The sequence below is a fragment of the Gavia stellata genome, chromosome 4 (assembly GCF_030936135.1).
Source record: "Gavia stellata isolate bGavSte3 chromosome 4, bGavSte3.hap2, whole genome shotgun sequence".
Lineage (NCBI taxonomy): Eukaryota > Metazoa > Chordata > Aves > Gaviiformes > Gaviidae > Gavia > Gavia stellata.
The window spans coordinates 70,262,352-70,282,629 of NC_082597.1; the positions used below are offsets into that span (position 1 = coordinate 70,262,352).

General features: G+C 44.8%; 1 protein-coding gene across 1 annotated transcript; it reads left to right on the top strand.

Annotated features, from left to right (window-relative positions):
- The first annotated feature begins 1,321 nt into the window (after window positions 1-1,321).
- On the top strand, window positions 1,322-15,125 carry BPGM (bisphosphoglycerate mutase). Its single transcript, XM_059816405.1, has 4 exons — window positions 1,322-1,357; window positions 2,363-2,455; window positions 4,885-5,540; window positions 14,812-15,125. The coding sequence occupies exons 3-4, from the start codon at window positions 4,940-4,942 to the stop codon at window positions 14,988-14,990; spliced, it is 780 nt and encodes a 259-aa protein (XP_059672388.1). The 5' UTR covers window positions 1,322-1,357; window positions 2,363-2,455; window positions 4,885-4,939; the 3' UTR covers window positions 14,991-15,125.
- Window positions 15,126-20,278: the final 5,153 nt, after the last annotated feature.

Consider the following 20,278-nt stretch of genomic DNA (forward strand, 5'->3'; position numbering starts at 1 on the left):
TATGCTCCTTTAAACTTTACATTGTGGCTGTTCAAGGGTAAGCATTTAGAGAAGAAAATGTGAATCTGATGATGTATAAAAGATGTGTTCTGCTTCTTTTTAAAAATAAAAGGAGACCCATGGCAATAGAAGCAGTAAAGGACACCCCCTTCCCACACCGCTTCTAGCCAGAGCTGAGCCATCCACCTGGGTTTGATTACTTTGAATTGGAATTACAGCCTGTGGGTATGAGGGTAGCTAGCACGATCATTAGGAAGACTCACGTCTATTTTTTTTTCTGCTGATTTCATTCTGAGTAATGAGATTTTGGACCCTTACTTCTCATCAAAACCAAAAGGTCCTAAAGCCAGGAGAAAAAGTGAGCCCTGCCTGGGAAAAACCCCGTCTGACTGACCCTGTGCCGTTTCCTCACCTCCTGGGAATGAGCGAGGGGGTGCTGGATGGCCGCCCAGGGCATTGGTGCTACGCTCCCTCCTTCCGACGGAGGAGGCTCTGGGCGGGGGAGCAGGAAGGATCCAGCGGCTGCGGGCAGCCCAGCTCCTTCCTTCGCCTCTTCCCCGCCGCGGCAAACGGGTGAGCCGGCGCTCTCCCTCCCGACTGCCGTCGCCGTGCCCAGCCCGGGCGGCGGGTGAGGAGGTGGGGATGCCCCGGGGGTGCGGGGAGGCCCGGGGCAGCCGTGGCCCTGGAGGAGCAGAGCCCATCGGCTGCTGACGCAGTTAGCCGGACCGGGGGGCGCTTCGGGAGAAGCCCGAGGCTTGGCTGCCGCCGGTCGTGTTCTGCACACGCTGGCGTGACCCCGTTTCTCCGTTTTGGGGGCGCCGACAAAGCGGTAACCATCGCCCACCCCAAGGCCGCCTGCCTTGGCGGGTCCAGAAGCAGGGGGGAACCAGCATCTCCGCCGCGATCTCTCGCAGGACAACGACCTGCTCCTGCAGGACGGGATTTTCGCGGCGTGGGCGGGGGGGCGACACCAGCATCCCCGCGGGCTCCGCTGGACACCGAACCCCGCGCAGAGCTGCGGGCCGCGAGGGCACGGAGGGCCGGGCCGGCTGGGCTCGGCCGGAGTCGGCTTGGCTCGGTTCCCAGCGCGCCCGTAGGCAGCACGCCGCTCTCGCGCGTCACCGCCCACAGGCTCAGCCTCATTGGCTGAGGGCGGTGCTCATCCTCTGGGCCAGCCAATCAGGCTCTCCCAGCTTCGCGGGCGCGGGGACGCCGAGGCCTCATTAAGACGCGGGGTCCACCCCTCTCCCGGCGCGGCGGCGAGCGGGCCGCGTTTGCTCCGGTCTCGGTGGTTGTGCTGCGGTGCACGGCTGTGGCGTTGCGGGGAGGCGGGCTGCAACCTGCTGCAGTGGTCCCTGTAAGGCAGCGCGGATTTAGTCTGTTAATTCTCTGAAGCCGAGGGACGAGCGTGGGGGGGAGGGCGGTTAACGGTCGTGCGGGGGGGGGGGGGGGGGGGTAGGTGGAGGGGCCGGGCCGGGCCCTGGGCTTGGGGGGGCGCTCCCTGCGGGGGAGGAGGGCGTCGGGGACCGGCGCGGCTGGGGGTGCTGCGGGCGGGCCCTACGGAGAGGGCTTGTTGGGGCTCGGGGGAGACCCCCTGAGGCGGGGAGTGCAGGCGGGTATCGTGGCCCGGAGCAGGCCGTGTGTGTGTGTGCCCCTTGAGGGGAAGGATGGTGTTGGGGCCCGGGGCAGGTAGGGGCTTCCTGAGGGGGCGGTAGCTGTGGGGCACCTCCTGTGTGTGTGTGAGTTGCTGGGCGCGGCGGGGGAGTTGCTGCCCCGCTCCTGGGTAAGCCTCTCCGTGCTCCGGGAAGGCGAAGAGACAGAGGTGCACGGCACAGGGACGTTTTATAAAAGGGCTGCGCAGGTGAGCTTGTGCTGGTTGGAGTGAGGAGTCGTGGAAATGACCACCTCTGGCAGTTAGACCTTAAAACTCTGCTTGGCTAAAAGCTCTGCCGATGCAAGATGTTATCCTGAGCGCCTTGCTCTGTTCTGCCGTGCTGAGCCGGGGCTCTGTATTGTTTCTGTCTTATGCTGGGTCCAGGTCTGCTGTCTGTATCCTCCATGGTGTCCCAGAGGTTTTGGTGGATTTCTGTGCGCTAGAGCTATGGTAATTGCAGTCTAAACAAATCTTGAGGAGCAAATGATATCCTAGGGCATCTGGGAAACAAGAAACTTTCCCTTGTTGGAAATGCAGGAGCTGTGCATTTGCATCTTTTAGGGAGAAAGAAATTGGTAGCTTTCCCAGCCCATACAAGGGGTGTGTGCTCTATTTTCTTACAGCTCAGAGCAAATGATGGTTGGCATAACTATTTGCACTTGTGGTTTCTTTCTGTGTGAGCACTTGGTGTTTATTCTCTTCCTGCAGGTAACTAGCCAAGACTGTGTGGTGGCCTCTGTATAAAGCAGCTCTTGCATCTGTGCTGGGATTTGTGTAGGTTGTTCCTTTGCCATAAGAAAGGTGAGTAGGATTATTTCCATGTGTTGCTCTAAGGCTTTCTAGCTTAAATGTTTCCATAAGTGGACTGATATTTAAACAACCCTGTGACTGCCAGTCCTTTCGAAATTTGTTTGAGACTGGTGATTCTGCCTAATACTTTATATAACTCAACTGGAGTTTATGGTCCCCAGATGATCCTAGGTTTTTGTATGAGGGTTTTTATTATATTCATTGAGTTTATTGGTTTTGGCCAAAAGTACCCAACTAAGAACATGTGCACACAGGTGCATCTCTATTGTTGGGTCTTGTTTTCTTGTATTGGGTCTTAATTTGGTTTTGTGGATTGTACTACCCACAGGAACAGATTACATAATCAATTAAACTGAACAATGAGGTAACTGTGGAGGTAGAGCTTTTTATGGGGCTATGTTTTGTGTAGTAGTTCATGCTGTGAACACACTGCAATTTTTAATCATATCTATGGGGTGTTAGAGAAAGATCACTTTGGCTGTAGATGGACATACTATCTGATACTCCTTTTTATTATAAACCTGGTACCTTAAAGGGTCTAGTTCAGTCTTGTATCTGATGTGACATGACACCTGAATACTAGCAATAGTTGATTTCTTTGCTTAATGTGGAACTGATTATTGTGAGTGAAAAAAGTGGCATGTGCAAGGGATTTTGTCTGAGATGCTCCTCATCATACACAAAATTCAGGCCTCCTTTGCATGAAATCGCAGAATACTTTCCCTTGTATTTACCAACTGTCTATTGTGTGTCAGACAATACCTCCTGATAATCTGTAAAAATCTGTCAGTCCTCAAAGGCTTTTTAATACTGAGCTGTACGAGTAGTCAGAAGTTAGAGCTGGGGTGTTGCGTAGTGTCCTTGTGTGATGTAGACTCTGTCTTATGTGGGAGTAAAGGAGAACTAAGCTGCTGTTACAGTCAAGATCAAATTACTGAGGCTGTTAATGAATTCAACCTTTCTATACACTTTATGAAAGTCTGGTAAAAATGAATGCTGACAGTGTGCTGGTTGCTTCCCAAAACCCAGAGTGTGTGGGCCTAACACATCCTACTAACCTAATTCAGGGTCACAGCGGGCCTGAACTTGAGACACTTAAAGTGTGATTGAAGCAGCTCTGACTGATTTGAGATGATGGGAGCTCCCATAAGCATGTCTCTTATGGAAATCCAGTCCAAAGTTGGGTGTGCAGAAATCAGACCTCAGTCTCCTATTGTCCATGGTTTTGAGACCACTTAATGTTCATTTGAGTATACAGCAGTTGTCCCAGTGCAGGGAGTTGTATTTTTATATTTTTTCCCCTGCTGTGTCCATTGCTATCTAGTGTGACATCTCAGGTCAGAGTTATCAGGTGGAGCTTTTAGAGTTGCAGTGCTGTGTTAGGTGGACCTTTCTGGCATCACACAATCTGCTAAAAGATCCTTGGCGACATTGCAAAAGCTTGGGTGAGTGGTCAAAATCCATCTCCCCTTGAAGGTGATCCAGAGGCATTGTTGCTTAGTCAACAGGAGCAGAAAAAGGTGCTGTTTGACCTTATGAATGTGTAGTTGTTATTTAATTATAAAATATGCCATTATGCCCACTGCAAAAGTAAAAACATTAATCCTGGTGCCTGGGAACCTGGCACTCTAATTCATAGACATCAGAGAGAAAAATATACTTTAAAGTCAGGAAGGGGATGGAGTAATCTGTGATACTACTTCTGGATTCAGTGAAATGAGGACTCACTAGTTGTGCATTGCATTCTAGAGTAGCTGTGTAGTGGCACTTGAGTGTGGAGGGATGATGGCAGAGGTGGCTTGGAGAAAAATCAAGCAGAGACTGGCATAAATAGCAGGGTGGGATGGGGATATGAGGAAATAGTTATGTGGAGCATGATTATGGTGACATCTTCTTTAAGGAAAGCTAATAAGGTTCTGTGTATTGCTAGTTCCAATTCTGTGGTCCTTCTCTCCAGTTGTTCTAGCTGAGGATCACAGTGTTCTCCGTCTCTGCATTCTCTCGGAGCCAGTGTGGGTCTGGGGAGCTCTTACAAGCTTGGGCTCCATGTCTCACCTCTAATAAGCTCACCAGAGAGACAGATCTGCTTCTCTGTTTGAGAGCCTCTGATGTTGAGTGAGGCTCTGTGTAAGCACTTGAGGGAAATGTGTAGGCAGGAACAGCTTGTACAAATCTGCTACTAATCAATTGGTTAAGTGGGCTAGTTGCAACAAGCTGGGTGGAGGATGGTGCTTTTCCTCCCACATGAGGGTGGGAAGGAGTTCAAAGCCAGGAGACCTCAAAGGTAAAAACAACTCAGCAGACACTTGTTTCTTTGGTTGTTTTGATTCTGATAGTTGTCTACTCTTTGCTGCCATATTACTACTTGTAATGCATTACTGGTGGGATGTTTGATGTATTTGTCTCATATCTCTGTCCAGATGCATCGTTATTAGATGCCAGACCAGTTGTCATCTGTGCTAAGCTGCAACCAAGATGGCTAAGTACAGGCTTGTTCTCTTAAGACATGGGGAAGGAGCCTGGAACAAGGAGAATCGCTTCTGCAGCTGGGTGGACCAGAAGCTGAGCAGTGATGGGATAAAGGAAGCTCAGAACTGTGGCAAACACCTTAAAGCACTGGGCTTCGAGTTTGACCTCGTCTTCACCTCTGTACTCAGCCGCTCCATCCAGACTGCATGGCTTATCCTGGAAGAGATGGGCCAAGAGTGGGTCCCCATTCAGAGTTCCTGGCGACTGAATGAACGTCACTATGGTGCACTGATTGGTCTCAACAGAGCAGAAATGGCTCTGAATCATGGGGAGGAGCAAGTGAAAATATGGAGGAGAAGCTATGATGTTACCCCACCTCCCATAACTGAATCTCATCCTTACTATGAAGAGATATACAATGATCGCCGGTATAAATGCAGTGATGTCTCTCAGGATAATCTCCCAAAGGCTGAAAGTCTAAAAGATGTGCTTGATAGACTCCTTCCCTACTGGAATGAAAAGATAGTGCCAGAACTGAAAAGTGGCAAAATGATCCTTATATCTGCTCATGGTAACAGCAGCAGGGCATTGCTGAAGCATGTGGAAGGTAAGGGTCTTACCTTATGGTTTTAGCCGTCCTCTCCTTACTCAACTGCTTAGCTTTACATTTTGTTCTGTAGTGTATATTACTTATCTGGGCAATGTAACACTCCATGTCTGTGGTCTCCAAGGAGAAAGTAAAACATTGGCTTATTGGAACAGGAATGAAACTGGGGAATGTGGAAGGGGGAAAGAATTAGTTAGGTTAATGTAGTTAAGAGCCAGATGCTTTCCCCTTGTTTTTCACTGCTCATTTTAAACTACTGTATTCAAACTAACTTTGCAGTTGGTCTAGACAGACACAAACTCTTCAGGCTCTAACTGTTTCTGGATTTATTCAGCTGCTTTGTCGGAAGGGTTGAAGTCATAATCTGTTCATTAAACAAGCATTGCTATTACACAGCAGAATAAAGTGTTTGTCCTGGGTTGTGGAAGACATTCTTGACTGTTACTGTGGTGGGTCACTTTTGAGGCTTCATTCCTGATAATTCTTTACTTAAAGCTGCTGTGACAGGGAGTTCTGTCGAGAGCAGGTACTTGATAAAGCTTATGCAAATACTGTATTTCCCAATATAGAAAATGCCTACCAATAAACAGCTAAGTTGGTGGCATAGCATAAGGTTGCTTATTTATTTGGGACTTGAAAAGGATGTGATTTATCTTTAAGTCATTGCTAGATTCTTTCCCCCCCTGCCACCTCTTTAATGACATGGCTTCTAGTTTAGGTCATCCTAAACTGGAAGATGAAATGTATTAATTTCTTTGTCTGTGGGTAGAGTAGGATTTGGTGATTATACATGTATGAATGCAGCCTACTAGAGGTATAGTTGCAAGTATGCACAGACTGGATTGTATCCACTGAAATTTTTAGTTATAAAATGCTCTGGTGTGTGCCTCTGCAGCTCTGACTCTGCTGTGCACTTTTTACATTCAGGCATGCTGGAACAGTCAGGACAGCTGATGCTTTAGCAGGAGTCAGAAGCCCAGGGAATAAGCATGTACAAGTGGCTTCTGGAACTGGCTGTGAATTCTGGGGTACAGATCACTGCTTGGATGAAGGAGGAAGGCTGGTTCAGCCAGTTCCACTGATGTGGTCAGGGTGGTTGTCCACACTATGTGAGATGATAAGAATTGCAAAGGTAAAAGAGGCGGGGGATCTGCAGCCATGGTGTCTTCTCTGCCCCACCAAGAACTGAACCAGTTCCATGAAACCATGCTGACCAAGCCCTTTTGGGGTGAAGTGCTGGAAGCTGACCACAGCTTCAGCAGAAACCCTGGGCCACTTTCTGTGCAGGCCTACACCAAGGCTAGAGCTGACAGCATCAGTGACTGGTAAAGGTTACTTTAAAGTTAGTTTGGCTGGATTCCTTAGTGCACTGAGTTCAGGCAGAACAGTGTAAGTTAGAGCAGCTGCAAAGATTTTCCTTGGGACAATCTTAGGTATAACTCTTCAAGGGCTGCCAGCACTCTACCAAAGTAGAATAAAGCTGTGTCTCTTGTCTGTCCTACACTATACCTTGTCCTTCCCAGCATGTGCTTACATAGGGAAATGTGAGGAATCCCTGGCAGAGGATCTAGTTCTGTTGACTGAGGACTGTCCATCAGCTACCCCAGCTCCCACACAGGAGCAATTGCCAGATACATGCTGGCTCTTCTGCTCTTCATGTAGTGGAGACTTGGATTGCTGCAGAGCTGGCCTGAACAGAGCTTAAGACCTCTAATATTGCAACCTGCTTTCTTTTTTCAGAACTCCAACCTCTACCTAGCTGGATCTAAGAGGTTCCTTGTCTACATTGCTGTCTGTCTTTCCCTTTCTCTTCTGAAAGGTTGTGAGCTGCTCTGGAGCCTTGCTGGAGTTGGACCTGATTTAAGAGTGCTTGAAGGTTGTCAGTATACTGTATTTATAGCTCCCACTGTGAGGTGGGCTTTGTTTCTGTGGATGTTTTTTGGACAAGCTTAGTGTGTCCTGCACTTGAGTGGAAGTTTCTAGGCCCCTCTATCCTAGCTGGAGCCATGTTTTTTGGCATATAGAAAATTGGGCTCCAAATGCCTCAAGCAGCAATCCTACATGACTGCTTGGATCTCTTAGTTATAGTGATAACTTAATCCTGGAAGCTGTAGCTCAGAAACTTTAAATGGCAGTAAATATGTTTTAATTCAGTTTAATCTGGTGAAACAATTCTAATTGTTTCAGTGTGGAATTTAATGTCTCTTCTGAAAGACTTCAGAGTATCCTTGAAGTTACTACTTCAAGGAGGTATTTTTTTGAAACAGGCCTGCAGTTCTCTGAATCTGAATTTTTTCCTTGTTGTGAGTAATTGGTAAAGAGCTTGAAATGTGGATATGTTTTCTACTTGCACACAAAAATCAGAATGTCAGGCTAACAAGGCTTGATTGTGGGTTTGGATTTCTTGTTTTCTCAGTGCTCAGAGTGGACCTCATTAAGGTATATGAAATGTCTGTAGGATCTGTTACGGTTTGCATGTGAGGACTTAAAGTGGAATCCCAGTAGTCTTTCTGAAAATAGTATTTAACACAAACTGCACCATACTCCTGTATGCACTTGGAGATCAGAAACAGCAGCTTCTCAGAGAGCTTGCTCTTCTGTCCTGGTGGGCTGAGTGACATTTCTCCCAGAGGGTGCTGCTGAAGATCTCAGTGCTGTGAGCTGTTGGTGTCCAGTGGGGATGCTGGGCTGTGTTTCTTCTAGGTAATCCCTATGAATTTGATAAATGCTACTAAGGACAAGTGTGGCTGTTTTGTGCAATCCTGTCAAAGATACAATGTTGGCATGAAATTGAAGTCTTTAACTGAGCTTGCCTAGTCCTTTCAGAGCACTTACTCTTTGCATCATCTTCAGGTGATCTGAGGTGATGCTAGGGATCATTGGCACAACTGAAAATTGACAGAGCAAGAGGATGGTTTTCATTATATATTATTAGGGTTGGAAAAGCTCTCTAAAAGTAACATTTTCTTCAGGCAGCAGTCTTTTGCTTGCTGGTGGAAGGAAGTATCTTGTCATAATATAGCAACTGTTGTTCTGTGACACCTGTTGGTATGGACAATGACCTGTAACTCAGGTCTTTAGACAGGCCATATTTTCCTTCATGGTATACCATCTGTGATGCATTGAAGAAGAATGGCAACAAGCTGTTAATGAGGAAGGTATCTAAAGTGACTGTATCAGACTTATTTGATAGATTTTTTTAATTTGGATGCTGAAATATCACATTGATTATGAAAGCATCAGTTGCTAAAATCTGCTAAATAAGCATCCTAGATGCACAGGATCTACTTACAGGTGATTTTCTCAATTCTTTGAAGGAGGAATAGTTTCCTTTCTTATCTAACAACTGATACTTCAGGTTGAGACCCTCTTAGCGGTGTCCCATCATGAAGATAATGTTAGTGTAACAGTTGTGACCAGCTTGCCCTGTTTCTGTCGAAGTACTAATTGGAGACCAAATCTAATGGACTAATTTTCCAGGTGACTGGTAGGAAGATTGATGGCTGTTTCAACTTTCTTCCCTCCTGACCATTTAACCCTTAGGACTGGTGTTAAGTACCTCAAGACAGGGTCTTGTGGAAGGCCTGATTTTAGAATTTCCTCCCTGTTGAAAGGTTGCCATCTCCTGGATATAGTGTGGTGGTCATGGAGCCTTGTCATGCTCAGGGTAAAAAATGGAAGGGAGGAGTTACCTGGTCTCTTGAAGAAAGATGCAGATGTTGCACCCATTGGGCTTGTCTGGTTGTGGTCACAGAGCTCTGGAACTGGGCTTGCAGGCAGAACATGGTGACTGCGAAGGCCTGATGCTGGTTTTGCCAATTGGTGAGCAGGGAGACCAGTGCCCTTGAGGATTCTACTTTTTTGCATTACTGTGAGTGTGATACTTTTGCAGTTCTAGTATTCCAGTAGTTTACACATTATGAGTCCTGGTGTGGATATTGTATTGAGGACTACCTAATAAGATTATTTTACTGAATTTTGCTGCTCGACACTCTTAAGGAAATACTATTTATGTGACTGGTGTCTGAGGGCAGTTAGAGAAACCAGCTTGATCAAACAACTTGCTGTTGCTAAAGTGAGATGGTCTTGCCCTCCCTGTCATTCATCCCAGTCTTTGCTCTGTGCTTCTGCTGCTTATTTCTGGGGAGCTGTTGGGCCTTTTTGCAAGTTAACTTTGCCTGTAAACTGGCAAGAAACAGCAAGGAGTAGGTAGTTTTCTGTTGTGTTGGTGGTCTGAATCAGCTCAGGGAAGGGGGGGCAAGTGTCTGATGATAGTGCAAAAGGGCTGGAACAGCCTGACCAGGACCTGCAGCTGGGACAGAAGGGTTGCAGACATGAGTTGTTAGCAACTGGTTTCCACAAACTTGGGCTTGAGGGACTCTCATTAGTGCTTCAGCCAAGGATGGAAACCTTTTGCCAGAGCTCTGTCCAAGGGCAATACGTATGCTGGTAGGCTGCAGAGTTGCATGCTCAGAGAACTTTATTCGTCATAGTGTTGCCTTGAGCTCCTGGTGGTGGTAGTGCAGCCTGGGTCTCTACTCAAGACTTCTGGGACTTTCTCACCTAAAGCCATAGTTGACACTAGTGCTGGTAGTAGCACGTAGGGTGCCAAAAGGACTGTGGTGGGTGACCTGGATGCCAGGTGCCCACCAAGCTGTCCTATCATTCCCTTCCTCCACAGGACAGCAGGGGGAGAAAATAAGATGGGGGGGAAAAAACCCTCATGGGTCATGATAAAGGCAGTTTAATAAAGCACAAGCAAAGGACACATGTGGAAGTGAAGGGGAAAAAAGATTTATTTTCTACTTCCCATCACAGGCAATGTCCAGCCACTTCCCAGGAAGCAGGACTTCAGTATGCATAGTGGTTGCTCAGGAAGACAAATGTCATAATAATGAATGCTCCCCCCCACTTCTCTTAGCTTTTATTGCTGACCAGATGTAATATGGTATGGAATATCCCTTTGGTCAGTTTGGGTCAGCTGTCCTGGCTATGTCCCCTCCCAAGATCTTGCCCACCTCCAGCCTGGTGGGGGGAATGTTTGGGAGACAGCCTTGATGCTGTGCAAGCACTGCTCAGCAGTAACCAAAATACTGGTATGTTATCAACACCTTTCTAACTACCACTACAAAGCACAGCACTATGAGGGCTGCTATGGGGAAAATTAGCTTTAACTCAGCCAGACCCAATACAGTGTCAGGGCAGGGGGAGGAAAAAATATGATGAAAGGCTCGTGGGTTGAGATAAGGGTAGGAGAGATCACTCACCAGTTACTGTCACAGGCAAAATAGACTCGACTTGGGGAAATTAATTGTAATTTGTTGCCAATCAAATCAGAGTAGGGTAATGAGAAACAAAACCAAAATCTTAAAACACCATCCCCCTACCCCTCCCTTCTTCTGAGGCTCAACTTCAGTCCTGATTTCTCTGCCTCCTTTCCCCTCCCGAGTGGCACAGGGGGATGGGGAATGGCGGTTGTAGTCAGTTCATCAGATTGTCTCTGCTGTTCCTTCCTCCTCACACTCTTCCCCTGCTGCAGCGTGGGGTCTCTCCCAGAGGAGACAGTCCTCCACAAACTGCTCCAGCATGGGTCCTTTCCATGAGGTGCAGTCTTTCAGGAACAGACTGCTCCAGTGTGGGTTCCCCACAGGGTGACAAGTCCTGCGACAAACCTTAATATCTGCCCAGTGAGCTAACATTCTGTAAAGGTAAATAGCCAGATTCTAACACTGTGTCTGCTTCCTCTACCCTACTGAAGCTAGGTCCTCTGCCAGCCTGCAGGGAGGACAGAATCTGGCCCTGAATATTTAACTTATTAGGCTAAAGTTTCAGTATTTTCATTAAGCTTGTTGGAAGGATGCTATGACCTGATTTGATCTCAATTACAAAGCACCTGTTCTAGAACAAGCCCATTGTGGCTGAATTTATGCATATGATCTTCTGTGTTTTGTTGGATGAATCATATGGCCTCAAGTGTAGTTGACATGCAGGGGAGGAGGGTTTAGCTATTCTCATAGCTGTGGTGGTTTTTGTGTTGCTCTGACCATAAGAACAGAAGGAAGAAACTTGGTAAGGATGGGTGAGAGGGAGGGAGAAACTGAGACAGCCCTTGTAGAAGCTGGCTGTCGGTGCTCAAAATCAAGCCCAGTGGGGTTTGCCTTTGTAGAACTTTCCAGGGTGCAAGTATTTCAAAGCACTTTATTGAGCTACCAGGTAAAGGTTAATTCTTAAGCTTGCACAGAGATATTACTGGTCTCTGTTTGATCACCTAGTTCAGTTAAATGGAGCATAAGTGAGCTGGGAAAGAATTCCAAAAGTGATTTTGAAAGACCTTTTTTGTAGTAAGTGCTGTAACAAATTCTTACAATGTTCATGTGTCTAACAGCAGCTGTATAGCAGGAAGGTGTTAAGGTACAATGTTTAACAGGTGCTTATGAGAGAACATGGGAGATGTCTCCATACTTGAGGAATGTAGTTGCCCAGTCAGCATTTTATCTGGAGTCCTGAGGAAGACATCCTAACTACTTCAGTAATGTTTGTAGGTTCTCATGGCTGTAAGTAGGTAGGATCTTAGTTTTAAACCTTCTTGGGGAAAGACTGCTTCCAGCAACACAGTAGCCTTCAGCAGTGCTGAGACCCAGGCTTTAGTATTATGCTGGAGGGAAGAGTGTTGCTTCTTCAGTGGTCATATTTCCCATTGCACCTTGTAGTCAGCAGTTGAGTCCTTGCCCTGATTTCACCCTTCTTCCCTGTGAGATAGCGTGGGGTTGTGACACAGGCCAGCTCAATGAAGTGCAAGAAAAGGTCACTTGGCTATAGTTACAGCACATAAAGTAACTGGATAGCAGTTAGCTTGCACTTGCAATGGCCAGAGTGTAAGATGTGATCTCTTTACTGTTCTCGTAGTCTGCTGGGTGGGGAGTGTTTTGTGTGCAATTTTGCCTGCAACTGAAGAGCTTGTGTGACAGGCCTGATCAAGATCTTGCTCCCTGAAGAACAGAAATACTATACTAATCCAGTAACAGTGCTGAAATAAAGCAACAGGATGCTGTTGTTTCTTTAGCATTTTCATCTGACTTCAGCTTGCAGTTCCAGCCTTCTGGCTGTGAGGCAACACTTCTGTATGAGGAGAAAGCCAGCATGCTTGCTGCAGCTTGTTTGTCCTAGACTGCACTGTTTTGCTTTGTAAATCAATACTAGTTAGCATTGGTGTGGTCACTTTGTGTTCTGTAAAAACAGTAAAATGCATTTCTGAATCCATGTAGCTACAGCTATTTTGTTTAATCCATCTTTAGAGGAAACTTTTAAATATCCTGGCTGCTGACCACATTATGTGGTTTGCCTAAATTCTGCTGCATGACTTCATTTGCTTTGTGTATATGTGAATGGTTTAGTCTGGGAGACTGAATTTGAGAGGTGGGCAGATTGCTTCCTATGGCCAGATTCTCTGTGGATACATGGTGACATGTGTATGTTATTAAAATCTAATATGTTTAAGAATCCTTGAAATAGGAACTCAGGCAGCTTGGCTGCTTGTTTTGCAAACCAAAGTCCTTGAGAATAGTGCTTGTGCCTGGTAAATGGACTCAGTATTTCTTCCCTATTGATTTCTGTGTGGTTTTAGAATTTTAGGTGCTCCGTGAGTGCTTTTCTATATGTCTGTGATTCTGCTGCCTACAGCAAGTGAATTATTTACCCTTTGTATACAGTGATTGCTTAAACTAGCAGAGTATGACTTTCTGTTTTTAATGGGTTGATGGCTCAGTATCTAACAAGGTGTAAGCCTCTTGCAAGGGTTTGTCTGTTTCTCTTGCTCCATGCTCTTCTGAAACTTAGGGCTAATCTACATATGGACTTAAGTATTCAGCATAATCAAAACAAGAATAGGTCACTGCAAAAGTTGCATGCTTGTGTAGTCTCTGAGCAGGGGCATAAAATGATTCTCACCTCATGATTAGTTCTGTTTTTCTGACCTGTTGTCATCCCACTGTTGCTGTGTGGCTTTGAGTTTTCCTGTTAATGTGTTGGCTCTGCTTTTCTACTTAATGTGAAAATCACTGGTAAATTTGCACCCATGTGTTTTGAGAACCATCTGTTTTGTCAGCTGCTCAAGAGGAGGTTTTCTTCATGCACCTTGTCTAGTTTACATAGTGTCATTGTTTTAGAAGCTTGAGTGCATTTTCTAAGCATGAATTACTTGAAGCTGTCTTGCTTTACAACAGCAGGCTGCTGCTGTGACTTCAGTGCTTCTAAAAAGGGGAAAAAAAATATTGACATTCCCTATGACACTAGCTTTCTTTTGCCTGAAATATCTGATGAATAATATCTCTGCAGTCACTGCTGCTTAATGCAACTATTTAGAGCCTGTGTGGAAATTTTACTGGGAGCTTTGGTCTCAAAATTCACTTGGATGCTTTGGAGACTTGTGTGTTTGTAAAAAAAAAAAAAAAAAAAAAAAAAAACAAAAAACAAAAAAACCCCCAGCAATTTCATTGAGATTAGAGCCCCAGAATATGTAAACACAGCTAGGTGAATTTTCTCCTCAGGTACATGTTATCTTAGTGAAGTGGAAAGATACAGGAAAATGCTCCAAGTTGTATAAATTGACTTTCTCCCTCTTTTCTTCCCTTCTCCCTCATTTGAAAGGGGAAATGAATATCCTGTATCTAGTAATTCTGAGAATAGTACTGTAGGCAAGATGCTATAAACTTGCTTTTGAGAAATCAGATGTGGGTAAACAGTGATCCTTACACTGGAAGAATTAATTCTGATTTTTAAGACAGCTTGTATGAGAAGCTTTCCATAGAGAATTTAAGAGAATTAACCTTGGTATTCTGCCTTTTTAAAGAGGCTGTTTGTATTGGTTGCTCAGCAAGGGGTTGTTTCATGTTGGAGTAGCACATGTGGACTCTAATCCTCTTTTGTGATGCATGAGTTGGGAAGATATGGGGGATAACCTATTGTCCTCAATGTCCTGTATTGAAGGGAAAGGTATAGTCTCCAGGGTAATTTCTTCCTGGTTTTTTCACATGTGTAGACTGAAATGAAGAAACTGTCTTCACCTTGATGGGAATTCCCTCCTTTAGCTGTTGTTAAAGCACTAACCAAGCTGTGGCCTAGCTGGGAATTGACCCTTGAGTAGCTGGTGTTGATGGAGGCTGGAACATGTCCTTGACTGTTGTAAGACTAGATAATCTCAGAAATAAGGCTGAGCTAGATAGACAATTAGGAAGCTGTTCACTAGGTGTAACTGTTTTTTTTTCTTTGGCAGGCATCTCTGATGAGGACATCATCAATGTTACTCTCCCCACTGGTGTGCCCATACTTCTTGAACTTGATGAGAATCTGCACCCTCTGGGCCCTCACCAGTTTCTGGGTGATCAAGAAGCTATCCAAGCTGCCATCAAAAAAGTGGAAGATCAAGGGAAAGTAAAATCTGCTGAGAAGTAAAATACCAGTGCCTAACACAGCTGTTTTCAAAGTGTAGTAATAAATGATGATTTATGTATGACTGCTAGATTGCACTGTGTGACAGTCTCAACTTCAAGCACTAAATAATTGGAAAGGGACAGTTGTTGAGTCTCAGGTTGGTAGGTTAACCCTCTGCCTTTCAAAAACTGGAATTTAAATCTCAGCATGAGGTTATGGATACTGAAAAAAGAAATCAAGAGATCATTCAGGTAATGGAAACTTGCAGGGCAGTCTGTTCCAGATCTAGGATTGAGGGTGGCCCAGTACAAAATAAAGGGATATGTTATTGGTGTCTACCAATAATCAGTCCTGATCTGTTAAGGGGGAAGCACCAGCTTACTGGACTAAGTCCAGGTTGTTATAGACACTAAAACTTTCTCACTGGTAAAATGGCACCAGGTAACAGAGTTATCCATATGATTCTTCTGTGTCTGACAGTTTATTCTGGATGGAGTTCCTTTGGTCTTTCAGAACACTTTCAGCTGTACAACTCTCTGCCTTTGTTATTTTGAGTATTCCAATGCCAGTTCATGGTCCAGAGGAGAATTTTGTAGAGATGTTCAGACTGTTATAGTTACCGTAGTTGTCTTTTGTTACACTATATTGAAGTTTTTAAGGAATCTAGAAGGAATCCCTTTTCCTCCACCATCTTTGCAAAGCCTAGCATGACTGCATTTTGCTGGCTTGCAATAATAGGATTTAACTCAGACTTTAGTCCACAAACTAAGCACAAAGTTTTCCTGCTCAATGTTTAACACTTAGTGACCTGAATAGCTTTGAAACACTTAAGTAACATGTGCTAGAGGTTTGATCATTTCTTTAGTCAAGTTAGAATAATTCCTGTTTACCTCAGTAAAACTGGATATAGGAAACCCCCCCTCAAGCTTTCTTGGAGTTGCAAAGATCTCTTGATAAATGTGTTCCACAGTAATATCACTGTGGCATTCTCTGTATCATTATCTCTAGAGGATGGGAAGAGATGCATAAGGCATGTAAGATGTGTTACTGGGTGCAGCTCATTCAGCCATCATGCTGGTAGGGAAGCATATTCTACCATGCCTGAAGGTGTTCTCCTATAAAACTCTCCTTACAATCATAGCTTGATTACTGCTTAGTGTGGCCTTGCTGTTATTTAGGACTAAATTCAAACAGTGCACACTGTGGTTGGGTGTAATATAGCATGTAGGGCAGTTTGTTCTGTTCAGGTACGCAAGCATCAGGATAATTCCACTTTTGAAGTCTTGCTCTAATCTTACTTGCAAATATGAAACTGTGACTTAAAATTATATCTAACCCAGTGTCTCGACACCTGAGCATCTGGATTCTGGCCTCAGTTACCAGTATGGGTGGCACTTGTGTACGTACTATTTGAGCTGATTGTGTGCTCAGCATGGCCCAGCTACAAATCTCGGGATATGTTGATGAGAATTCCTTTGGTATGATGACAATATAAACTTTTAAAATCCTGGAGTAGCTGCTGCTTTGCAGTGAGCAGCTCTGTAGCTCAGCTCACTTCAAAAGTGGGAGAGGATGTTTTTTTCCTTTGAGGAGAGCAGTGTGACAGTGGTGTGCCTCTGACAGCCTCCCTGCTGTGTGGAGGTAGACTTTCCAGGCCTGATGCTAGCTTGTGTTAGTGTAGCATGTACTCCATAAAAGACCTCTTGCTAGTTGGTAGTTTCTCTTGCATGAATGATGCTTGGGCTTCTCTTTGGTTTTGGTTTTGTAGCCTTTGCAGTGGGAACAAAGTTAATGTTTCTCTTAAACATAAAGCTGGTAGGTTTCACCTTGCTTTGTACAAGCAAGGATATTTCAGTGTTTTTTCTCTGAAATACAGTTAGCAGCTTCCCTGCTGCTCTATTTGACACTGACTTAATTCCTCTCTGGGTTTTTAGTTTTCTGAGTAACTGAATCTTAGTTGATACTTTACAAGTCAGTGTTATGGAGTTAGATTGTTGATCAGCAAATGTTTGCCTGTTAATGCCCTGAGGAAGGCCACTGGCACTCAAGTGATTAGATTCTTCCCCAAACATTCAATAATGTGTGAAGTTCAGCATCAAGTAAAAATTACTGTAGACTTATAAGTCAAGCAGAGCCACCTGTTGTCAGTGGGAATTGCATGCATGCAGGTATGTCTGCTTACAGGCCTTGGCTATCAGTCTCCATATCCCTTTGGCATTGTGCTATTGTAATGTAGAACTTCTTCAGGAGTTGAGATGCAGCTGGAATATACTTGGAAATGAACCCAGCTGAACTGGGAGATATGCTCTCTCTCCTCCCCTTCTCTTAGAGAATTCATGATCTCTTCTGGGGATGGAGTGGCAAATGGAAAGGTGGATGAGTGAATGTAGAGAGCATTAATATTTCTTCTTGCATCTGAATGGGTGAAATTGACTGAAAACAGCCTTTCAAAGAATCATGGATAGTAAGAAAAGAACAGCAGTGTGATGTTTTCAAGTGGCACTGTTTCTACAGTACTGCTTGAGACATGAATAGTGACAGTGCCCTGGGAAGTTTGACTACTTTTGCTTTGGTTGTGATTTCAGAGTGATGACAGGATTTTATGTGCACATCTGTCAGCAATACCACCTCACAAAAGTATCAATTGGAACCAACTGGGGCTTTCATTGTGCTCTTTAACATTATTTTAACACCTCGCAATACTTGCTTCTGAATAGTCTTCTAATTATATTCCTGATTCATAAAACATGTATATTGAAGAACAGAAATCAACTTCCATCATCAGTGGCATAAGGATGCCTGGTCTTCAGGCACCACTACATTAGAGGGAGAGATGAGAATCTTGCTGGTGGCTTTAGAAATCAGTGGTTGGAAAATGTTTTCCCTATGTTTGATGGAGTATGCCTCAGTCTTATAAGGTAACCAGTGTTTCTGCAGTTGGCATTGTGGATGTGGTTGATTTGGTTTGTTTATGCATTTTTAACTTGTGGTTCAGGAGCAGTAATAGCTCTAAAATCATCTTGAAAACCTTTGTAAATATGGTGGAGCTGGCAGGTTCTTTATAACTCAATAAATTCACCTGAAATAGAATTTAACTGGGCTTCAGTTTTTCTTCCTTCTACTCCCTTCCCCTTTGTTTCCTTTCCAGGGTTGATAAGTAAATAAAACTGACCTTCAGGGTTCCAGAACTCATCAAGCAGTTGTTGATCGTGTATCATGCAGTCAGTTGGGTAAAAATAGTGTTAGAGCAAACACTGCCTTGTGTTTACATGTAAAGAAGTTGGGTTGGAGGGTAATATGTTTGAAACTATGGGGGCATTTACATAGGAACAACAAATTAAACATTTAGTTCCAGAACAATGGAGCTAAACAAATGTTCACTGTTTCCAATGCTTGCTTTTCTTTTTAATAAGAAGCATTACTCTTCCGGAGACAAAGCCAACACCTTCACTCTCCAAAGTACTCTGGTGTCAAGCAGAGTTGTGACATGAATGACAAGTGCAAAGAACTGCAAGCCTGCTGAGGACTGTTTCTTGTTGTTGACCTTCATACAGAAGGCCTTGAATACTAGGATAATGGGAGGCAGTATGGAGGTCCTAAAAAAGTTGAACGTTCAGGTAGAATTGCAGTCACTCTGTTTCAGAGCTGCCAAAGTTCATAATAAATGGCACTTGGCACTGCCTTGTCTGTCTTCTGTGCTGGCCACAACATCTCCTTAGCCTTAAATTCCCATGGGCAGGAAAGAAAGCAGATAACAGTGACAACTGCTGCTCAAGAAAGCTCAGAGCTATGGTAGGAACAGACTCTAGTGATTCAAATGGAGACTGCAGAAGGGTTGAGAGAGAAGGAGTCCCCCTTTGAGAGCTGTGCCAAACAGGTGTTGCTGCCTTTTCCTTGTGTTATGGTGGCCAAAGGTTCTGGGGGTGGGTGAATACAAAAGTGAACTTGACTTCAGCATCACACAGAGGGCAGGCTGGCTATGACAGGGCACTCCTCCTTCCCACTGCCTTATTAGCTTGTTAGTCATCTCCCAGGCCTTCTTGGGTCTATTCTAGTGGAATTTGGCAGTCATGTTGCATCCCTACTCTACAGAAGGAAGGGGGAGAGGGGGAAGAGGCTCCCTGTTCTTGCTTGTCACATTATGCTGACAGAGCAGGGGAGGGCAGCAGATTCCAGACTATGGATGTTGCTGTGCTGTGAAGTCAAGCTCAGTGCAGTAAAGTGGCCTGAAAATGACTTCGGATTGCTGTTTTTGAAAGGAGGGGGCATTAACCCACAGCTCAGTCAGAAATGGCAAAGTAGATGCTGCAATGACTCTGTCAGCAGTTGTGGCCCTAATGGGAACCTTGGCATTAGAAATGCTGTGTCTGTAAGCATATGCTCCATTAATAGTTACATTTTCCTCAGGTCTCTTCCAGCTCCCCCTCAGCATGGCATGTAAGCTTGAGACATTTCCCCACCTTCTGTCTGGCATTTGCATGAAAGAAAAGTATTAGTACATATTAACTAGGAAAGAGAAATTCTTTCCTAGAAAAGCAGTGTGAGCCCAGCAACAGCAAGTGCTTAGTTTTGGTTGCTGTTGGCCTCAGAGGAGCCAAGTAGTACTTTGCCATCTTCCAGATCAGTTATTTCTAGCCATTAGGAGAGAGCAGCATGCCTAAATGTCATGGAGGACTCTGCTGCCAGAGCTATTGTAGTGGATGTGTCTGTCTCTTTCAATTAAAGACATTTTTTCCTCCTTGTTCCTTTTTTCTGGTGCTAACCTAGCAGAAGTGCTGGAAAGGAGGAATGTGCATTTGCTGTTAATCCCATAATCTAAATTGTGGATGCTTTGAGGAGTTAACTACCTAGTGAATCTTACTTTCCCAAAAGATTCTTGTCAGGCTCTCAGTAACTCTAGTGTACTATGATTAAAGCTGACCTGTTCTCTAGTTCAGATCTGCCTCTCCACCTGTTCCTAAACTCCGGTGATTGTGCTTCCCAGGATCTGTATTGAAGGCAGTGGTACTGGCTATGCTAGAAGTATGCAAGCAGGCATAAAGATCCATAACTACCCCTAAAGACTAAGCAATTGCTCTTACACAGATTGCAACTGTAGATGGACTTGCAGAAATGGAAGTGGACAACAGGTGGAGCAAGTGCATTGTGGTAAGCATGTGTGGGGAAAACAGGAACAATTTTATACTCCTTTGTGCGTATAGGGATAGCAAGACCTAATCAACCTCTCCTGAAAGGCAGCACGTTTTAGCTCTGCCAGCGCTGCCCTATAGTTTCACAAATGATGCGAAGATACCACGATACTGGTCAGT

Coding starts and splice junctions, on each gene's coding strand:
- BPGM (XM_059816405.1), top strand. CDS start 4,940: ATGGCTAAGTACAGGCTTGTTCTCTTAAGACATGGGGAAGGAGCCTGG. Junction 5,541..14,811: donor ATTGCTGAAGCATGTGGAAG/GTAAGGGTCTTA, acceptor TTTCTTTGGCAG/GCATCTCTGATGAGGACATC.